This window comes from Heteronotia binoei, chromosome 5, assembly GCF_032191835.1.
Source record: "Heteronotia binoei isolate CCM8104 ecotype False Entrance Well chromosome 5, APGP_CSIRO_Hbin_v1, whole genome shotgun sequence".
Lineage (NCBI taxonomy): Eukaryota > Metazoa > Chordata > Lepidosauria > Squamata > Gekkonidae > Heteronotia > Heteronotia binoei.
This window is the reverse complement of record NC_083227.1, coordinates 113,364,405-113,384,646: the sequence shown is the minus strand read 5'-3', so window position 1 is coordinate 113,384,646 and position 20,242 is coordinate 113,364,405. Positions and strand designations below refer to the sequence as shown.

Here is a 20,242-nt window from a genome sequence, read left to right as displayed (position 1 = left end):
TCTGGGCTGCTTTCACAGCCATGTTATTCTGTCTGCTCCCCCGCCCCCCTTCAGCCTTAAAGACGCAGACGCACCATCTGAAGCCTCCGGAGGTGGAAAGGTACATGGGGGCTGTGGGGTGCAGGAAGGAGCCTGGGAAAGCGGGAGAAACCTGGCTGGGACCTGGGGATTGCTAAGCCTAACCACTAATAGAGTAATATAAGGAACAGAGAATTGAGATATGGAGAAGCCAGCTTTTTTATGAAATCTTCTTATAGCACCTAAAAATGTAGTTTTAAATTATTTTATGTGTTTTATTCTTTTATAATTGTTTTTATCATGACTGTTAGCCACCCAGAGTCCGCTCGCAGAGTGGGCAGCATATAAATTTAAAGTAAAAAAAAAAATCCCATAGACCCATATACCCTTTGTGAAAACAGTTGCACCTTTATGCTCTCAGAGGCTGACCTTGTGTTTTCCTGCTGAGCAGCACCGTTCACAAGGAAGAAAGGGAGCCATGTACCACCATCATTTACAAACGGGTAGCACTTTTCACTTGCAATGAATTTAGCTGGGGCGGTAGAGACAATTCCTCCAAGAAGGTGATTGCAGGGTTGTGCAGGCCTCCTCTGGCTTTGACCTGAGGAGACACATCACTGTGCTCATCTTGGCTGCCTGAGTCAGTGCAACATAATGTGGCTTTGGTGATGACTGCATCCATGGGTTGCAGAGAGTGTAGCCAGTATGGCAGGAATTCCCAAGTCCGAAGCCATCTGGGCAATCGACCAGGGCTTCTTGACTGCATGATATTGACAAAGGCCACAAAGGACAGAAGGCTCAGGAAAGGAGCTCCCACACCTATCAGGACCTGCCACCCTGCAATGGAGAGTCCAAAAACCAGGGATGGCAACAGTAGGAAGCAGATGATCAGGTACAAGACAGCAAACCAGCGGTATTTGGCTGTGCACTCTCCTAGCACCCAAGCCATCTGGATAGGCAGGCGGGTGCAAGGCAAAGGGTACCACAGCAAGATTCCAGAGATGTTGAAGAAGAAATGGCAGAGGGCAATCTGGGGAAGGAAAAAGAGAGCCACATCAATAGGCCATCTTGGAGGCAGCATTGGGCAGCTGATGGGACATCAAACCAGAGGAATTAATTTATGTTTCCCTTCCCCCACCTTGGTTCTTTCAAATGTCCCTCAGCTCCACTCTGTGGTCCTTGCTGTATCAGTCTGGGCCTTCCAAACAGAGGTACAGGTGTGACAAACCAAGATTATTTGGTGGCAGTAACAAAAGATATCATTAGCTATGGACAGATTACCCTTGAGGACAACTCCAGTTCAGCAGAGTGGGGAGTAAATGTTTGCTCACCTGGAAAGCACTGGCCAATTTGTCTCCAGGACTTGTCAAGGCAGCTAGGATAGCAGTAGTTGTAGTTCCAATGTTGGAACCCAGTGTGAGTGGATAAGCACGCTCCAAGCTAATCACCCCAAGGCCTGCCCAGGGAGAGAGAAAACCAGTACACATAATAGCACCTTCTGTCCTTATAAAACTCATCTAAAATACGGCATCCAAACTAAGATGAATTTTATTTCTTGTAACATTTTCTAGCTGAGGGATTTAAGGGCTAGCTACACTCCATATCATCAGCAACAATAACATTTTTTGTTTAATCACATATTATTGTAAAGCTCTGTGTCACATGATCTTTTCAGGTGCTGATCTTTCCAGATACCCTCTCAGGTGATCTTTCATATGTCCAATGTTAAACATGCCCCCCAAACCCTGACTTCTCCATATCACACTGAACCCAAACAATTGGACTGATACACATTATGCACTATGGACTACTTGTCTCCCTCTTCTGCTGTGACTATAAAATAGGAGTAGTTTTCTGTTGCATGCATGTGTGTGCACGCACACACACACACACACACAGTTCTTTTCAGCTGGCTAGCCCTTTCCACCATAGGCCCTCTCATGTGTACTTGGGTCCCCAAGAAAGAAAAGTGATGACATGCTGACTTACCAATGAGTGGAGTGATTGCTGAAGTGAAGACCGAGCTGCTCTGTACAATGAAGGTCATTCCAGCACCAACAAGCATGGCGAAGTAACCGGTGACCCAACTGAAAGGGGATGGCAGATCTACCCATACCAATGCCAGTGTCAGAAAGAACAAGGGGACATAACTGAGTCCCATATATGTATTCTGCTATGAGAACCCACCTGTTGCCTTTATGGAAGCCTGGACACCTAAGAAGCTCAGCTGGAATCCAAGCCTTTTGGCCCAAGATACTGCCAACACCTCTATGGAAACCAGGAGTCCTCTCTCGCCCTGGATTCAGTCAACCCACCTGTATTGATGACCTTCTGGATAGCTCTGGCCACCTGGCCTTTCAGCATAGAGTTCAGCAGTTTGACCAGCATGATCAGGCAGGAGCACAGCACAATCAGAGAGCCAGCCAGCAACATGAGGCCCACAGCTAAGTCTGGCAGAGAGGAGTCCACAAACAGGTGATTGCCTGGGTGAAGGAACAGTTGTCAATGTGAGATGCATGGAGTAGACTGGCACCACAGCCCAGTTCTTCATGCCTGACTCTAACAAATCTTGCCCTTCTTGTCTTGTGAATATCTCTTATTGACATCACAGGAGAACATTTCTAGCTGCCATTGTTAACAGGGCCCTGCTGCCCAAAAGTTGACAGTTCTTACATTTCTGTTGCGTGGCACTGCTAAGGTTCCCAGCACTTTCCAGACTGCTTGGGGCAAGGGAGCTAGAGTTCAGAAATTTTCCTTTAGTTCCTGTAGAATAAACCTGTAAAGAAAGAGGAGGGTGGGAGAGGGAGAGACAGACATCAGAGGCTTTAGTGCATTTGCTTCAGAAAGTGCTTTGTTGACACAGGTGAGGGGTCAATCATACATGCTGAGAGGATGGAAGGAGTCTTACAACTGTGCTATTAATATTTTAGTGTCTTGTTACACTAATTTAGATGTTTTAGTCATTTTGTCCCATTAAAGACTCTGATTTTTCGTTCTGATTTGTTTCTTTCAGATAAAATAATCTGTCTTTTAAAATGCAAATTCCAACATCAGTAATTTTTCCTGAATCAGGTTTCTTCTTACTTCAAAGGTCCTCCCCTTAAGAGACTGGTAAACCATCTACATGATCTCTTCCTTGAACTAATGAGCCACTGACCTTTAAACGTCATTGACTAGTTTATGGTTTCTAGTATACACCGCCTACAATGAGCAATGCAGAATGCCCATCTTTAGGTCCTGCCTTATTGTTCTAATCTTAATCTAGGCACCTAATTAAATTTGAGTATCTATCCCCAGCATGGTTACTATGGGCATCATGGTGCCTGTCCACGTGCTTCCCAGCAATCACTTGCTTCTTTGACAAAGCATCCGTTCTTCTAAGCAAAGAGCTTAGTATTGGCTGTCCTCTATTTCACTGGGGCAGGTGGTAGTTCAGAAGAGCCCAGCAGGTATAATCTTTATGTCTGCCAGGACAATCTGTTTGGAAACAGGTGTCCCCACCAGAGAAGGATGTTTGGCTTGGAACTTCTCAGCATTTTGTGACTGGGCTCAGTCACATGGCAACAATTTTGTGATTTGTCTCACAATCCTATGTCACCATATGTGTTTTCGTGGATGAGACATCTGCTCTGGACCCTTTTCAATTGGGACACCCTCCATGTCCATCCATCCTCCAACCAAGGTGTTCTCTCCCTCTGGTAGAAGTCTCACCTGTGAGAATGGTGTGTCACACCACACCCGGATCAGACTCTTGTTCCGCAAGCTGTCATCACCTACAGCGATGCCTAAGATTACTGACTTATCCAGCTGTTGGGAAAAGGGAGAAAGGTCACAAAAACTTGCTGGGAGAGCCTAGAGACTCTTGCAGAGGATGAAAGAAGAAAAGGAAGTCCCCAGCCTAGAGTTTTGTGGATATAAAATTCCCTAGAATAAGGAAACCAACAATGGTGATATTGTCGGGGAGTTAAGGTTGGATTCTAAGGGATCTGCCTCTCACACTATAAGAGCATAAAATAGCCCACATTTTATGACAATGTTGTGAGGGTCTCATTCCCTCTCAAATTGCCATTAGTATGGTATTGTATTCAGGAAACAGCTGGATGAGGTTCACTGCTGGTTGTTTGCCCTTGTGGGGCCAGAATTTCAATCTGCTGACACAGATGAGAGCGAAGCCTGGGAAACTAAGAATTTTCCTACCCTTTTACTATTATTGCATGATCTCTTGGGCCTTGACTGGATCTGTTTCGCCTTCTGATTGGCTAGGAGCTGACTGAAAGCATTTTTGGATCACCATCTGAGTCTATAACATTTTGTTGATGATGTGAAGCAAATTAAGCTTTCATCACCAAGATGAGAAGAGGAAAGAGAAAATTGGCATTTTCTCCCAGTCCTTGGATTCCAACTTGCTTTCTTGTTTTGCCTGACTACTGAGTTGCCTCCTGGACATCAACCCTTCATCTGCGACCACAGAACAGGCCTCATCTTGAAATGTACTGGAAATGTGAACTTCAACTGATCCCAGTAGATTGCCAGTCGACTTTAAACAGTGGCTAGGATCGTGAGGCTCACTAGCCAGTGAGGACTGAGTGGTGGGAAGGAAGATGGAAACATTGGCCCTTTTCACACTTACCAGTGGAAACCGGAAGGGAGTCGGTATTGTGCCGCTTGCAGTAATCCGAGACAGGGATGGGAGTTTTCAGACACATGTGTTTTTTTCCGGTAGGGTTCCGTGATTGAAGCGAGCCATTTCACACTGTTCCACTCTTATCTCGCTTCCACCAACGCCAGCCGTTTTTGCCTGCCGGCTCGTGATCTCCAGCTTTTTTTTTTTTTTTTGGAACGTCGGGCTAAGATCGCTATAGCGCTATAGCGACGTATCACAACAGCAACACCATAGAGATGGCTAGGCTCTATTGAGATAAGTCACCAGGTTTCAGCGGTGGCGATATCTGGCATCTTAATGGAGCCCAGGCATCCCTATGGTGATGCTGTTGTGATACGTCGCTATAGCGATCTTAGCCCGACGTTAAAAAAAAAAAAGCCGGAGATCGCGTGCGCCGGCGGGCGATAAAGGGCGCGAAAACTGCTCCCGGGTTAGATACTGGACATTTCACACAGCACCCCATAGCGATTTCAACCCGGAAGGAGGGGTTGAAAAGTGGAAGAAGCTGCTCTTTGTTTGTAACGACTCAGGCACGCCTCACTACCGGGACAGCCGCGGGAGTGTGTGAAAAGGTGAGAGTATTCCGGTAGCAGCCAGTTACTGAATCGGGTCTGTCTGAAATGCCAGCAGAAACCCGTTACTGTTCAGTAACTGACCAGCTTCCATACCGGAATACATAGACTGTGTGAAAAAGCCCATTGTCAGGCACAAAGAAATGCTCCCTATTCTTTCAGTAGAGGAGACTTCAGAGGTCATGCCTGACTTGCCAGGAACACAGACCTGAATGATAAGATGAGTGAAGGGCTCTGTGATAACCTTCAGCAGCTCCGGGGCATCCTGTCCAGTGCGGAAGTTGAGGGCTGCCACAGCAACCTCGGTGATACGGTGCAGATAGCCACTAAGCACTTCAAGAGGTAGCAAAACCAGCACGGACAGCCAGTTGAAGCAATCATGTATGGTAGCACCTGCAAAGGCCCTGCCAGACAGTATAGAAGCCATTATTGGCATGAATTTTAGGAGATATAGGATAGGAGGAAATGCTCTATCACATAATTTCCCCCCTCATTGCCAAATTTTGCCCTTTGTCCCTTGGCTTTTGTTGCTTGACACTTCAAGGTACCAAACATTCCCTTGTTATTTACTTCTCTGGCTAAGGCTACATTTATCTGCTTACCCTGTTCTGTAATTTCTAAGTGCTACACCTTCCTGTCCTACACTAGTAAGGCTGGCTTTCCATAGATTCCTCCCATACCCCCAATCTCAAATTTTCACTCCCACAGTCTCTGACCACTCACTCCATGTCCCTTGTAACACTCACCTCTTAAATTCATTTCGGTCACCAGCTTGCATGAGTGCCACAATGGTGCTGGTAACTGAAGTTCCAATGTTGGAGCCCATGATGATGGGGATGGCAGAATGTACCTCCAACACTAGGGAAATAAAAGGCCAAAGGAATATTTATGGACAGCTCTGACTGTGAACAGGAGCAACACCAGAAACAATGAATTATGCTCTCAGTGCTTCTTGCTCTCAGTGCTCCCAATCCACTTACATCCTCAATGGCCACTCCAGTTGCATACAATTAAATTCAAAAGTATCTTATCATGACAAAAAATGTCAGCATTGCCAAGAGAAGGGCAGATAACAATGTTATCCAGTGATGACAGCAGACGTACAGGAATTAAGCTGGGAAAGAGTGGGAAGGCATCCCAGAAAAATCCTGTCCTTTGTACTTTCAACCCCACTTCTTGTCCACCAGCATCACTTACATCCAGAAGAGACCATGCTGACAATGATGGAGGTAGAGGTGCTGGAGCTCTGAACCAGGACAGTGACGAGGATTCCCACTACAAGCCCTGCCACTGGATTGGAGAGGATGGCATTGTCCTTGAAAATGTCCCCTGCTACTTTACCTGGAAAAGAGGCATATTGCTAGAAGAAGAAGAAGATGATATTGGATTTCTATCCCGCCCTCCACTCCGAAGAGTCTCAGAGCGGCTCACAATCTCCTTTACCTTCCTCCCCCACAACAGACACCCTGTGAGGTGGGTGGGGCTGGAGAGGGCTCTCACAGCAGCTGCCCTTTCAAGGACAACCTCTGCCAGAGCTATGGCGGACCCAAGGCCATGCTAGCAGATGCAAGTGGAGGAGTAGGGAATCAAACTCGGTTCTCCCAGATAAGAGTCCGCACACTTAACCATTACACCAAACTGGCTCTCCAGTTTGAGCTAGGCCTGTGCATGTGGCCTCCAGTAAGGTCTAAATGAATCTATAGCCTAGAACTGCATGATAGAATGTACTTCACCCACGTGAAATTTCACATCCATTTCTTTACCTTTTATTTTCTTGCCTAATCTTTTAAAAGTTTAAGTTAGGGTTGTCAGTTCAAAGTTGGGAAATACCTGGAGATTCAATGCTATAGACTCCACCTCCCAAAGCAGCCATTTTCCCCAGGTTAATTGATCTCTGTCTCCTGAAGATCAGTTGTAACCAGTTGGCCAATTACTGTCCAGTGTCTAATCTACCTTTTCTGGGGAAGGTAACCGAGTGAGCAGTGGCTCCAGGTTTTCGTGGATGAGACATCTGCTCTGGACCCTTTTCAATTGGGATTCAGGCATGGCTTTGGGACCCAGATAGAACTGGTCACTTTGGTTGGCTATCTCTGTTTACATCTGGATAAAGGCATGCTGGTCCTGTTGATCCTTTTGGATCTATCAGCAGCCTTCAATACAATTGACCATTTGGTCCTGATCAACCACCTTGCCTCTCTGGGGGTAAAGGGTACTGTCCTTAGTTGGTTCTCCTCATTCCTCCAGGGAAGATCTCAGAGGGTTGCTATCAAGGAGGAGAGGCCTTTCCAACAAGACCTGAATTATGGGATCCCAAAGGGTTTGATCCTTTCTTTGATGTTATTTTATATATGCATCCTCTTGTTGGGAATCAGCAGATTTGAAGTTGGGCGCTGATGACACTCAGCTTTTCCTCTGCTGTATAAGTAGCCCACTGGCAGGTTGTCGGCACTGCCCCAGTGCCTAGATGCAACAGTCCAGTGGTTAAAAGGGAGCTGGCTGAAGCTGAATCTATCCAAGATGGAGGTCATGTGGCTGGAAAAGAATGAGATGCTAGCTAGAGGGTCACTCTGGAAACCCAATGGTATCCAGTTGACAGCTGTAGACTCTGTAAAGAGCTTCAGGGTATGATTGAATTCTGTGTTATCATTGGATTTTGCATTATCACTGGATGGTAGCACAGCCAGTGTTTTTTCACCTGCACCAGGCCTGCCAGCTGGCTCCTTATTTGTCTGAGTCAGACCTTGCCACATTGATCCATACAATGGTCATCTGCAGATCAGACTACCACTGTAGTTCCAGTAGCAGCACTTCAAAATTCCTCTTCCTTGATAACTGCTGATGGTCTTATTTCCCTCAGGGGGCAAATAGGAGTAGGGCTGCCAGCCTCCAGGTGGAGACTGAATGTCTCCTGGAATTATAACTGATTTCCAGACTACATAAATTGCTTATTTTTTATTTATTTTAAATATATATTCCACTTCTCCTGGAGAAAATAGCTTCTTTGGAGGATTTCATGGCATTATACTCCACTGAGGTCCCTCCCCAAACCCCACTTTCCCAAGCTTCACCCTCAAATCTCCAGATATTTCTGAAACCAGGGTTGGCAACCTCAGATAGCAGCCCGGGGGAGGGGAGCAACTGAAATCATGAAATTGGCATGGGTATTAAATAGGGTTACTGAAGGGGAACCCCTGAATAATTAATGAATACCCCTATAATAATAAATGAAAATATGCTTTTGCCTTCAAAAGCAAAAAGGGTATCTGATGCAATGTGTTGGAAGCAGACAGCCTTCAGTGGGTGTGGATTCACAGATGTGTATTGGATAACAAAGAGGCCTTACTGAGAAGCTTCTTGCTAAAGCTGATAATGCAGGGGGACAAGAGGAATCGAAAAATACTAGAAGGAAAGCAAGGGGGTGGGGGAATGTTAAATCAGATAATTTGTAGCGCCTGCCTGCTAAGCTTGCTTTGTGCTTAAAAAGACAGTCTGAGGATTGGGGGGGAGGTTCAATATTTTTGGAGCAATAATGCTCAACTGGACCCTGCTAATGGTACCAGTAGCAAAATACCTCGTTTCATACCAGTAAGTGTGCGGCTCCGTTATTTTCCTGCTACATTACAATGGTGTGATTGGTCGGGAAATGACAGGGAGGATTTTTCCTACCCCTTGGGCTGGCTGCATAAACCGTTTGCCTTCCACCCTCGTGGCGGGAAGAACAGACTAGGCACCACAGTCATATTTTTGATCAAGTCCAGCTCTCTTCGCCCTGGTGGGGGAAGGTACCCGGCCAGCCAACCAAGATCCCACGCCTGGTTGAACCGACATGTGCAGGGAATTGGAAGATCTTCAGGATTGTGAGTATGAACTGTCTGGGATTCTGGATTACCTCTCCTTAGGAGAGAAGAAGGGTCTGATCACCCCTTAAGCCCTGTTCAGTAGGCTCCATTCTGGCGCTGAAGCACAAAGGCTAGGATCTGGATGGATTTCTGTGGTGTGTGTGTGTGAATGAGAGGAGGCGTAGCCTTCAAGCGGTTTTTGTACCCACCGGTACCGAGGTTCTCAGCCACGCGAGTGCATCTGAGCTGGGGAAGTGGGGAAGTGATTGGATAAGGCTTCCTTTGTGTCTGGAGCTGTCAGAATCCCACTGGCAGCTCACCCTCCCTACCCTCTGTGTTTCAAAGTTTGTCTTGTCTAAACGTCTGGTGCCATGGGTGGAATTCAGTCAAAAACTCCACTAGAATATATGTGTAAGAATTTTAAGGAACATTTCTGTGATGATTGTGGAGTCAAACTGACTCCTAAAACTCTGAAAGCATTTCTGAAAGCATTATGTCAGAAAAACTGGGTGGCCTTACATGTAGAATGGCCCTAGGGGAGCTTTGACCAAGGCTTGGTTCAGTGAGTTTATAAGAGCGTGGTACAGTCCCCAACTTGTAAAAGTCAGTTTCCCTACATTGATAGTTGGGCAGCTACAGTGCAGAAGTCTTATTGGTGGCCAGAGAAGTTACAGACCATGAAGAAAAAGTGGGCTCAGAGGGCTGCTAATAAAGCTGGAAGTCAAGTTATGGCTTTGCGTCAGGATGTGTTAGTAAAAACAATGATCCCTCCAAAGAAGGAAAAGCCTCCAGTGTTGGATGCCGATCCTGAAGACCCCTTGGCTAGTCCCCTGCCATATGTTCCAGTATACCCTCTTCTCCTGATGCAGCCAGCTGAAGGAGATGCTGAGGCAGCAGAAGGAGGTACTGATGGCAAGGATCAAGCGCAGCTTGCTAAGGGCGCTTTCATATCCTTTGATGAAGAGAGTCAGGAAATAGAGATGAATGAAGGAGCTAGAGCTGGAAAAGGGCGAGCGACACCCCAGTGAACTCTAAATTCGGTTCAGCAGTTGTTTTCAAAGCAACCATTTTTTGCAACAGCTCCTTGTTATTCCACACCTGTGTTTAATAGTCAGAGGTTGGCTGCAAGTTTTAATTCAGCTCCTGAGTCTCCCTTGCATACAGAACTCTCATGAAGTACTGAGAAAACTTCCAGTTCTTCTATGGCTTCAACCCCAACTTTTCCAGGTTTTACATCCAGCACAGAGGGCTCACTGCTAGCTCCCCTTCGGGAAGTTCATATCCCTCAACAGCCTGGCCCCGGTATTGAGGCTCGATACATGTATGTGACTTTCACTTCAAGTGATCTAGTAAACTGGAAAACCCATATTGTTGCATTTTCTGATAATCCTGCCCCAATGACAAATCTGCTAACCAATATTATGGCTACGCATCAGCCTACCTATGCAGACTGTCAGCAGCTTTTACTGGCCCTCTTCACAACTGAGGAGAGAAGCTGTATCATGCATAATGTAGAAGGAAACGTAGAAGGAAAAGTTCCTCAGGGAACTGCAGACAGAGAGGAGTGGATAAAGGCCCGTTTTCCTGCAACAGATCCAAACTGGGACCCCAATTCTCAGATTTCCAAAGAGCGTCTACCAGAATACAGGCAGGCAATCTTAGAAGTGATGAAAAAAGCAGGCAAGAAGCCCATTAATATGTCTAAAGTCAGTGAAGTACTCCAGAGAATAGATGAAAGCCCTGGAGCTTTTGCTGAGCGCCTGATGGAGGCATTCCGAATGTACACTCCATTCGAACCTGAGGCTGCAGAGAACTTGCGCTTGGTAAATACAGTTTTTGTTGCTCAGTCCTATGCTGACATTCGCAAAAAGCTTCAGAAGCAAGATGGCTTTGCTGGCATGAATTTATCCCAACTGTTAGAGATTGCCCAGAAAGTTTATGCCAATCGGGATGTAGACCAGAAGTGGGAGGCAGAAACAAAAATGAAAAAGAAGGCTGATTTGTTGGCAGCAGCTTTGGCTGGGCAGCCACCTATACGAGGCAGAGGGGCTGCTCGAGGGCAAGGAATGAATGGCAGAAATCAAAGAACGGTGATGGTCTACGCACGGCTGAAGCTTGAGGAGGTCTTCTGGAGCCATACAGAGTTAGATATTCTTTTGTATTAGTTTGCTGATCTTCTTGAATTGCTTATTTTTCTGTATTGAATATATTATTACAATAGTGCTATTTCGCTATAAGCATTCGCTGTAGGACTTTAAAAAATCATGCATGCTTCAAAAGCTCTTATTGCTGCACTTTCTTGCTATATTTTTGCCAGTGTGCCAATGTGCTGTATTCAAGCAGTGAGATGTACTAGATGCTGGGAAGGAAAGGATTCTAAACGTATGTTGCGTGTTCAATCTAGGGGAGTGCATGGAGTCTGCATAAAACCTAACACTCAGATAGTTTGTGTAGAACATGGAGTGTCTTATTATCAAAAAAATTTGAATATCCTGGATCAAGCAGGACAATAACTTTTAGAGGAAGTTTCCGTTGCCCGACATCACAGTGAGTATGCTGGCCAGTTGATTTAAAGTCTAACCAGGTAAAAAAGCCCAACCCTAAGCTACTTGTCCAGGAGAATAAGACTGTGTTTATTGATGCTCAGGACGAGAAATTTATCATTCCAGAACCTGGGAGTAATCTTTTTATAGCCTTAGCTGAGCAAATAGCCACCTCCCTAAATATTTCAAACTGTTGTGTGTGCGGAGGTCCACTAATGAGTGAGAGATGGCCTTGGATTGGCACTGAGGTCTTGCCTTCTGACCTAGTCTGATGGAATAAACCTAGATCAGAGTCAAAGCCAGAAGAGAGAAAGATCTGGGAATTGCAGACAGTGGTGAATGAAGAATTATGCATTTCCCGGGCTGTGGACGAATGGAAAGCATGTTGGGCACACTTTGTGCCACCGAACTTTGTTAGCTAGCTCCACTAAAGAAAAAACAAAATGGGTAGAGGCGAAGGGTGCTGTTATAGAGGATTTTCAGCCATGGGAAAATGTTAGCAGTATAAATAAATATTTTAATGCTGCTTCAGATTCCTCTGAGCAATGGATGGCTCCTGAAGGGCATGGGACTTTCATCATTGGAACAATACGTCCCAGCTTCTTTCTTTTGCCATTAAATGTTGGTCCTGCTTTGGGGACCCCAGTGTTTGATGATTATGTTAGATCAAAACGTTCCTTGGACATTGGAGGTACACAGTGGGGAGATGAATGGCCCCCACAGCAGATCATTGAATACTATGGCCCGGCTACTTGGGCACAAAATGGGTCTTGGGGATACAGAACACCTGTGTATATGCTTAACCGTATTATTAGATTGCAAACTGTGGTAGAAATCATCATGAATCAAACAGCCATGGCTTTAGAACTGTTGGCTAGAGACCCAGATGTGTGCAGCCATATGTCAGAACCGTTTGGCTCTGGATTATTTGCTGGCTGCAGAAGGTGGTGTCTGTGGGAAGTTTAATCTTTCAAATTGCTGTCTTAATATAGATGATAATGGAGAGGCTGTGCAGAATATAGCATCTGAAATTCGTAAAATTGCTCATGTACCAGTCCAAACATGGAAAAATTTGGATGCATCATGGTTTGGACAAATTATGGGAGATTGGAAGCGTATTTTATTCTTAATTGGTATTTCCTTAGGAGGTTTAGGGCTATTGCCATGTTTAATTCCTGTTATAAGGTACAATATTAATAATGCTGTAAAGGTACTTACTCCCTTTGGAAAAAATGTCAGCATTTTGTACATGTCTCCAGAGGAAAGGAAACAATATTTCTTTAATTTGTGTAATAATGGTCAGACTCTTTCAGACTCAAATAAGCTTTCAGAGTTTGAAAGGGGGGGATGAAGGGGGACCCCTGAATAATTAATTAATACCCCTATAATAATAAATGAAAATATGCTTTTGCCTTCAAGTGTGCGGCTCCGTTATTTTCCTGCTACATTACCAACTTTGATTTGGGTAATTCCTGGAGATTTTGGTGTGGGGAGGGAGATTTTGGGGGATTAAGGGAGTTGAGCGGGTATGCAATGCCATAGACTCCATCCTGTGAGTCTGAAATTTCCTCCAGGGTAACTGATCTGTGTAATCTAGAAATTAGTTCTAACTCCTAGAGAGTTTCAGGCCTACCTGGAATTGGCAACCTTAGGGTTAAACTCCCCTTCTCCCTCATACTGCAACCACAGTCTGCATAAACTATTACCCCCTGGATGCAATTTACTGCCAGCAACCTGGATCAGCTAATATTTCTTCCAGTTGCATCAAGATGAACATTTGGGAATATACAGATATGCAGAGTCACGGCAGTGCCGGGCTGAGACATTCTGAGGTGTGTTAAATTTACAAGGCCCCATAATATTAAGCAAAATTATTCTAACATTGCAATTTCTTTATTATATTTAGAGGCCTTAAACTGTGGCTTGTTTAGTTCAGGCCTCAGATTCAACAGGAGCTCATAGGAGCGCAGCTCCTGAACCTTTCTGAGGGTTCCCCCTCTTCCTCCCCACCTACCTTGTCCATTGAATAGGAGGTGCAGCTGCATAACAATAATCCCTGGATTAGGAGAGCAGGCAGCCAGCCAGCCACCAGGAGCTTTGCCACACCCCCAGCAGCCCTCATTAACCCCTGGAGAAGCCTGTGCCACCCTTTCTCCACTTCTTATGTGATTTTGGGCTGCGGGTGGCTTGCTGACCTTCTGACTGGAGCGGGGGGGGGGGGGGGCAGCCCAGGAGAGCGAGGCCTGCTTGGGCTGGCTGGATCTCTAGCCAGCCCAATCAGGCCGCTTTCACCCGGGGCTCTCTTTTCTTGCACCAGGTTGCTTTTGGCTGTGGGGGGGGCATATGCTAATGAGCTCCACCACCTATTTTTCTACAAAATGACCCCTGGTTTAGTTTATAACTGACCTCTAGACTACAGAGACCGCTTCCCTTAGAGGAAAGGACAGCTCCAGAGGGTGGACTCTGGCATCACATCCCTGCTCAGCTCCCTCCCCAAACTACCCTTCCCAAACTGGAGCTTGCAATCCTACCCAGGAGGCTGCCAATTGCAGTAGGAAGGGAGATACTTCTCTTTCCCCTCCTGCTGTGTCGTCCATTCAAAACTGCCCTCCCTAATCTGCTTTTCTCCCTGTCCTGCAGAGGGGGGAAAGGGTGGGACACCATACAGTTTCTCTCCTGTGACACAGTTGCCAGCCTCCTGGTGGGTCCTGGAAATCTCCCAGAATTACAATTTATCCCCCCACACACACACTAGAAATCCTGATTCACAAGGCTTAATTTTTTTTTTACTGAAGAAAGAAAGATAACCACTCTCAAAATGCAAAGCAACAATCTTAGCGAAGACTAGAAGGATTGAGAACAAGGGAGAAATAGAGGAATGGGTGGTGCAGCAGTATAGATGGGAAGGCTTATGTAGGGAGCTCTGCAGATCACTAGAGGCCTCCTTTTTGGTGCCTGAACCTTGAGCACGCTTGGTTTCTTCATGGCTGCTTATTAAGGTTGCCAGCTCCCCCCTGGCCACTGGCAGGGAATGGGTGGGTTAGAGTTGCCAGATCCAGTTTGGGAAACCCTTGGAGATCTGGGATGGAGCCTGAGAACAGGGACCTCAGTGGGGTACCGTGCATGGAATCCACCCTTCAAAGCATTCATTTTCTTCAGGGAATGAGCTGTAATTCCAGGTGATCCCCAGGCCGCACCTGGAGGCTGGCATACCTAGCTGCTTTGGAAGGTAGACTGTGTGACATTATACCCTGCTGGGATCCCTCCCTGGGTTTCACCCCCAAATACCAGGAATTTCCCAGCCCCAAACTGGCAACCCAAATTTCTTCTAAAACTGAAGTACCAGTTCTGTGCCATATTCTAGAACATGCACAAGGACATTTTTTCCTTGAAATCTAGAAGACACCAAGAAGAACGCAGGTGGAAATGGGAAAGCTAGGAAGGCCCGATGGGAGATATAACAAAGAAGAATAATTCTCAAGATTAATTTAGAGTAATTAATGGGATGATTCCTAGCTGAAGACATACTGGTTTCAGTCTGCCAGTAAATGCTAGGAACACAAAATGATAAGACCGCTGATTTCTGTACTGGAAAGAAGTATTGGCAGGTAGGGGGTCCTATGCAAAGCAAAATGTTCTTGTACCATTAGCAAACATATTAGATTATCTTTTACAGAATAACACAACTGATAAAGTGACAGGACAAAGCAAGCCAGAAACACTTGCAAAATGTGTGCTATTTGGAAGAGTTGTTTTCTAGTTCTACACTACTAAAAAATAAAACAGTTTGTTTTGGAAAGATGCTGAGGATTCTTGCTGCTGTCGACCTTGGTCTTTTTCATAGCAACACTTGAACCTAGCAGGATCCACTCCACCTACAGTGTAAGGCAGGAAGCAGGCATGATAAGAAGAATATCTAATGGTTTAATTCCCACCCAGGATCCCAACAGAACAAGCAAGCAGCAGGAATGCATCATAACCCTCACCTCCTGCCAGCTGGAAGGCAGAGCTCAGGACATCAAGGGAGCACACAAACAGGTACAAAAATCCAAATATCAGGGGCACCTTGAGAAGGGACATGAAGATGGGTTTGGTTCTTGCACATGTGCCAAGTACTGCAAGGGAATGATACATATTGAACATCAGAAGTGCATTAATGCTATTTTGGACAAGCCAAAGTTATTTCTCCTCTCCCCCATATATGCAACAGCTTCCTGTCTCATACTTTATTTCCTTTTTTTCCTATGTAGAACCTTCCAGTAAATCTGTGCAAGGAATGTTTAGGCTCCTGTAAAAGGCCATGGTGAGCTGTGTCTGTCACAGGAGTAGTGTCGGGAAAGGGAAGGAAGAGTTAAAACCTGAGGCACAAAAAGATCACAGGGTCAGCTTATGCCCAGCATCCCTTGAATGAAAAGACCTTTCTACAACAAAAAATAAATGTTTATGTGTGTGTGTGTGTGTGTTGTGGGGGGGGGGGCATCATCCCATTAGGCTGGCATGCCAGTTCTAAAAACAAACCCATTTCACTTCCATTCCAGCTTGGGTTGCTTAGTAACAATAAAGAACCTGCCAATCATCTTTCCATAAATGCCTAATACTTCACAGCAGGGAAATGGACAGAACTGGGTACAGCAATCCTACAGTGCCCACGCAATCAGCATGGGTGACTGAGAATAAAGCCAAGGAAGTGCATTCTGACACAACACAAGCACCTTAACTCTGACCCCAAAGCAGTGCAAGACAGAAGGTCAACACAGTTTTGAGCTAATTTGCACAGTTTTTGCCTCAATTGTGACTCTTTGAAGAGACTTTCCTGTGGAAAGAGCTCTCTCTCTCAATATTTATCAGCTGGAAGCAGATTGTGTACAGTTGTTGGTATTATACAGCCTCAATGTTTAAATTCTAGCAAGCAGATCATCATTATTGATTCATAACCAAGTTCCATTTATGGCTTGGCATACGACAACTGTTCAGGCATCGTGACGGTTGTTTTTGCTTTTTCAGGTGTTTATATTTTCTGGAACTAGGCTTTGGATGACCCACATTCAGATCTTCAGTCCTCCATGGAGACTCACTGTTTGACTTTGTGTCTATCAGTCTTGCCCTGCTTAACTGAGCTCACAGGTGGCAGTGAAAATGAAGGGAGCAGGAGAGATGGAAATGGGCTTATCTGGGGTTCGATGGCAAATTTTTTGATTGGGCTCATGTTATGAGTTATGTGGAAATCCTCATCAACCTTATTCAGATACTGTTGTTCATTACTTGTTGACCAATAATAAACAGGCCAATTTCTTTCCTTGTGCAGCCCGATCTGATGCATATTTTACTGGTTTCACTAAAACAATTTGTCCCAGTTAAGTGTGTATAGGATTACTGCCTTAAAAGGAGAATATTTGCCAAGAAAATGTTAAGCACTTGCAAAGTAGGTCAAATTGACCCACAATATAGTTTAACAGAAAACAGTTTTTTCTGCCTGTTAATAAATGGAAACATGATCATATGCCAGCTGAGAAAAAAAAATTCTGACTTGGGTCCAGTCTCAATCACCTCCAATCTGGAAGGAACTATATGTAAACTTGTTCTCTGACTTATTTGCATCCGGTGCCAGTTCAAGCCATTCTGAATCCACCTTACAAATGGTGGAGTGAAAGACATCCTTAGAAACTCTAGGCATCAACAGAATAGAAGCTGAAGAGTAAATAAACCAGGCAAGTCCTATGCTGCAAGGCAGTGAACAAAATTGGCCGTATAAGTAAGGATTCCTGTAGTCTGGCATTATTTCTTGTCCCTCTGCCTGAAAAGGAAGTTTACAACATAGCTTAAACCAGTGGCTCCTCTTAGTTAGAATCAGTACAGTACAACAAGGCAGGAGAAGACCTGGCAGCAAGATACTAAATGCAAGGAGGGCCAGGACCATGTATTTATCTTCACTTTCTGGGTGAAGAATTGTCTTTCAGGGTGGTTTTGGATGAGCCCCAAAGCCTGGAAAGACTCATATTCTCTCCATGCTTCAGATGTGTGGGATGGTGCTTCTCCACAGGAAAGATACACACATTTCCAAGCTTTGGATGATACAGAGAAACGTGGTGAGAGGAAACATGCGTCACTTACTGTGCAGTCCTAAACAGAGTCACATACCTTTAAGCCAACTGACTTCTATGGACTTAGTAGGTTGCAGCTGTGTTTAGGATTACACTTCAGTTTTCCTGTTCTCTGTGTTCTCCAAAGCTATCCTCATTAAAAACTGTAGTGAATGTTGTGTCTGAAAGGCAGTCATTGTCTCTACATCAGATGATTGAAGTTTAGCTCATTCTGAGCTAAAGAACCTAAATTACCTTGTTTCTGCATCTCATCCAAGCCTGAGTGGGAGTCTTGCCATAGTTTGGAAGAACAGCTGTCCAATTCATATTTTTCTGTGCTTTCAGTCAAACACTCAGGAGTATCTGGACATAAGCAGTCAAGGCCAGGATGACTCACAGTATTGACTGTGGAGAACAGATATGCTCGAGGATCAGAGGGCTTCTGGAGAGCTGTAGAGAAAGAGGTGCTGATCATTCACCAGTATCCCCTGAACAGCAGGCCTTCCCTGCTGTGAGTTCACAAAGGGGGAGGGGACCTAGTAACATCCTTTAGGGCTGTCTTGGCCCTGACACAGAAATGTAATCAAAAAATGGAAGGCTGGTAGTAGTCTGTAGCAGCTCATGAAAGTCCAGTATCATCAACAGCAGGCTATCATCCAGACATCTTGGAGAATATGAAGGGGAGCAACAATAGTTTAGGCTAATGTCCAAAGAAGCAAACAATTCCTAGCACCATATTTAACCTTTCCAGGCCTTGTGTTGCTGTGCCTCTTGTACCCACTGCGGCTTGATTCTGCAGCCCTTCTGTTTTATCACTGTACCACAGCAAACGTTAAAAAATAATAGCCAGCAGAAGCACCACACCCACATGTAGCAGGAGCTGCTCCCCCCAAGAACTCCTGATGATGAAAATTGTCTAGGAGTCCTGAGTATACATACACATACACTCAGGTGCAAAAGGAAAATAAACATACACTCAGGTGCAAAAGGAAAGATACAAAGAAGGGAAAGTGAATGACAGAAGGGATAAGTCATCATATCAGTCCCATCAAATACAGTATGGTGAAATGCTCCAAACCCTTAGGGATGGTAGAAGGGTAGCTGAGCCCCTTTCCTAAGTACCTTGAGGGCTGGAACAGTAGGTGTAAGATGGTGCACGCAAGACTCTTCCTCCTCCTGTAGGTCTACGGCATTGAAGTGGACTTTCTCTTCCATAAGGTAGCATTATTGCCTGCCAGTTTGAACAGACATACAACATAAACAGGGGAGCTGGACTACTCTCTTTGTTAAGAGGAAGTTTCAGCTGCTCCACCCACATAGAGCAAGAAGGCTAATCAACAGTGATTTTCCAGGCTCAGAGATTATCATGGATTAGATACCACTTCAGGTTGTCTCTATATTATCTCTAAAACTACATCTGAGTAACAGAAGGGAATTCCAATCTGAGACTTTCCCTCGGGTCTCCTCAGGTTCCAAAAGGTTAGATGAGTGCAGCATCATATGGCAGAAACCTTGCCTTGCATTGTGCTGACCATCCTTCATTCCATAAATTACTCTGGACTTCATCCCATCTGATGACCAAAACCCCACTGGTCTAAGGTCAGTTGCCAAATCTGTGCATGCTGAACCTGCCCCAAGTTGTTTGGTCTCCCCGGTGCTACCTGGGGCTCTTGGTTCATGCCAGTTCTCTTACCTGCTGCAGGTAAGTCACTCAGAGCAACATCTCAAGGGTGCATGCACTTGTTCCTCACTAGACAGTCTGGCTGGAGAACTACAATTGTCCTTTATACAGCTGATAGGAGCAAAGTCTAAGGAGTCTTGTATTATTCCGTGCAACCATTCCACATTCTCCTCCATCCAGAACTTCTTTTAGTTAATTGCTAACCTCTGCATCATCTTCTGTTGAGGTAAGATGGTTTGTGCTCTGTTGGAAAGTCAGTGATACAGACTAAAATAAACAGGAGTCTTGTGGCACCTTTAAAGCTAGTAAAATTTTATTCTAGTGTAAGATTTCATGAACTAGAGCCCACATGTTCAAACTAAATACAGAATAGAGATTGTTCAGGACACAAATCTTTTCCTGACTCCATGGATGCTTGACATACCTCTCTGTGTATTCAGATCACAAAAGGGACACCCACTGTTACTTTTCCCATCAAATACAGTATGGTGAAACGCTCCAAACCCTTAGGGCCCCTTTCCTAAATACCTTGAGGGCTGGGACAGTAGGTGTAAGATGGTGCAAGGAAAATCACATTGAGATTAAGGGACTTTAGAGGTGTGTTACAATGATCAGCAATTTTTCAGATTACATACGCATATATACAGAATTATATCTTCATCATACCAGAGAGCTGGCAAATAGGAAAGACCCTGCTAACTGCATAACATCTACAAGGATCACCATGGCCCACCTTTGACCCTATATGCTGCCTACTAATACTTGGAGCTGTTTAGTACAATGCCTGTTATTCCCTTCTGCTTCTCTCCCAAGGAAGAAACCACCTTGCTGGCTTACTTTCTTTAA

General features: G+C 45.1%; 1 protein-coding gene across 1 annotated transcript; it reads right to left on the bottom strand.

Moving 5' to 3' along the window:
* Positions 1-511: 511 nt before the first annotated feature.
* On the bottom strand, positions 512-19,049 carry SLC34A1 (solute carrier family 34 member 1). The gene is made up of 12 exons (XM_060240143.1): positions 18,838-19,049; positions 17,971-18,165; positions 15,622-15,750; positions 6,451-6,594; positions 6,000-6,111; positions 5,462-5,657; positions 3,730-3,825; positions 2,692-2,794; positions 2,334-2,501; positions 2,008-2,124; positions 1,350-1,474; positions 512-1,048 (listed from the first exon to the last, which is right to left on the bottom strand). The coding sequence occupies exons 1-12, from the start codon at positions 19,031-19,033 to the stop codon at positions 512-514; spliced, it is 2,118 nt and encodes a 705-aa protein (XP_060096126.1). The 5' UTR covers positions 19,034-19,049.
* Between the last annotated feature and the right edge of the window lie 1,193 nt (positions 19,050-20,242).

Excerpts from the sequence above, each read along its gene's own strand:
- SLC34A1 (XM_060240143.1), bottom strand. The coding sequence starts at position 19,033 with ATGTGGGTGGAGCAGCTGAAACTTCCTCTTAACAAAGAGAGTAGTCCA. Across the intron at positions 6,595-15,621 it reads TGCCTTCCAGCTGGCAGGAG|GTAAAGTAGCAGGGGACATT; the intron begins GTGAGGGTTATG and ends CCTCTTTTCCAG. Across the intron at positions 2,502-2,691 it reads CAGTGCCACGCAACAGAAAT|GCAATCACCTGTTTGTGGAC; the intron begins GTAAGAACTGTC and ends TCCTTCACCCAG.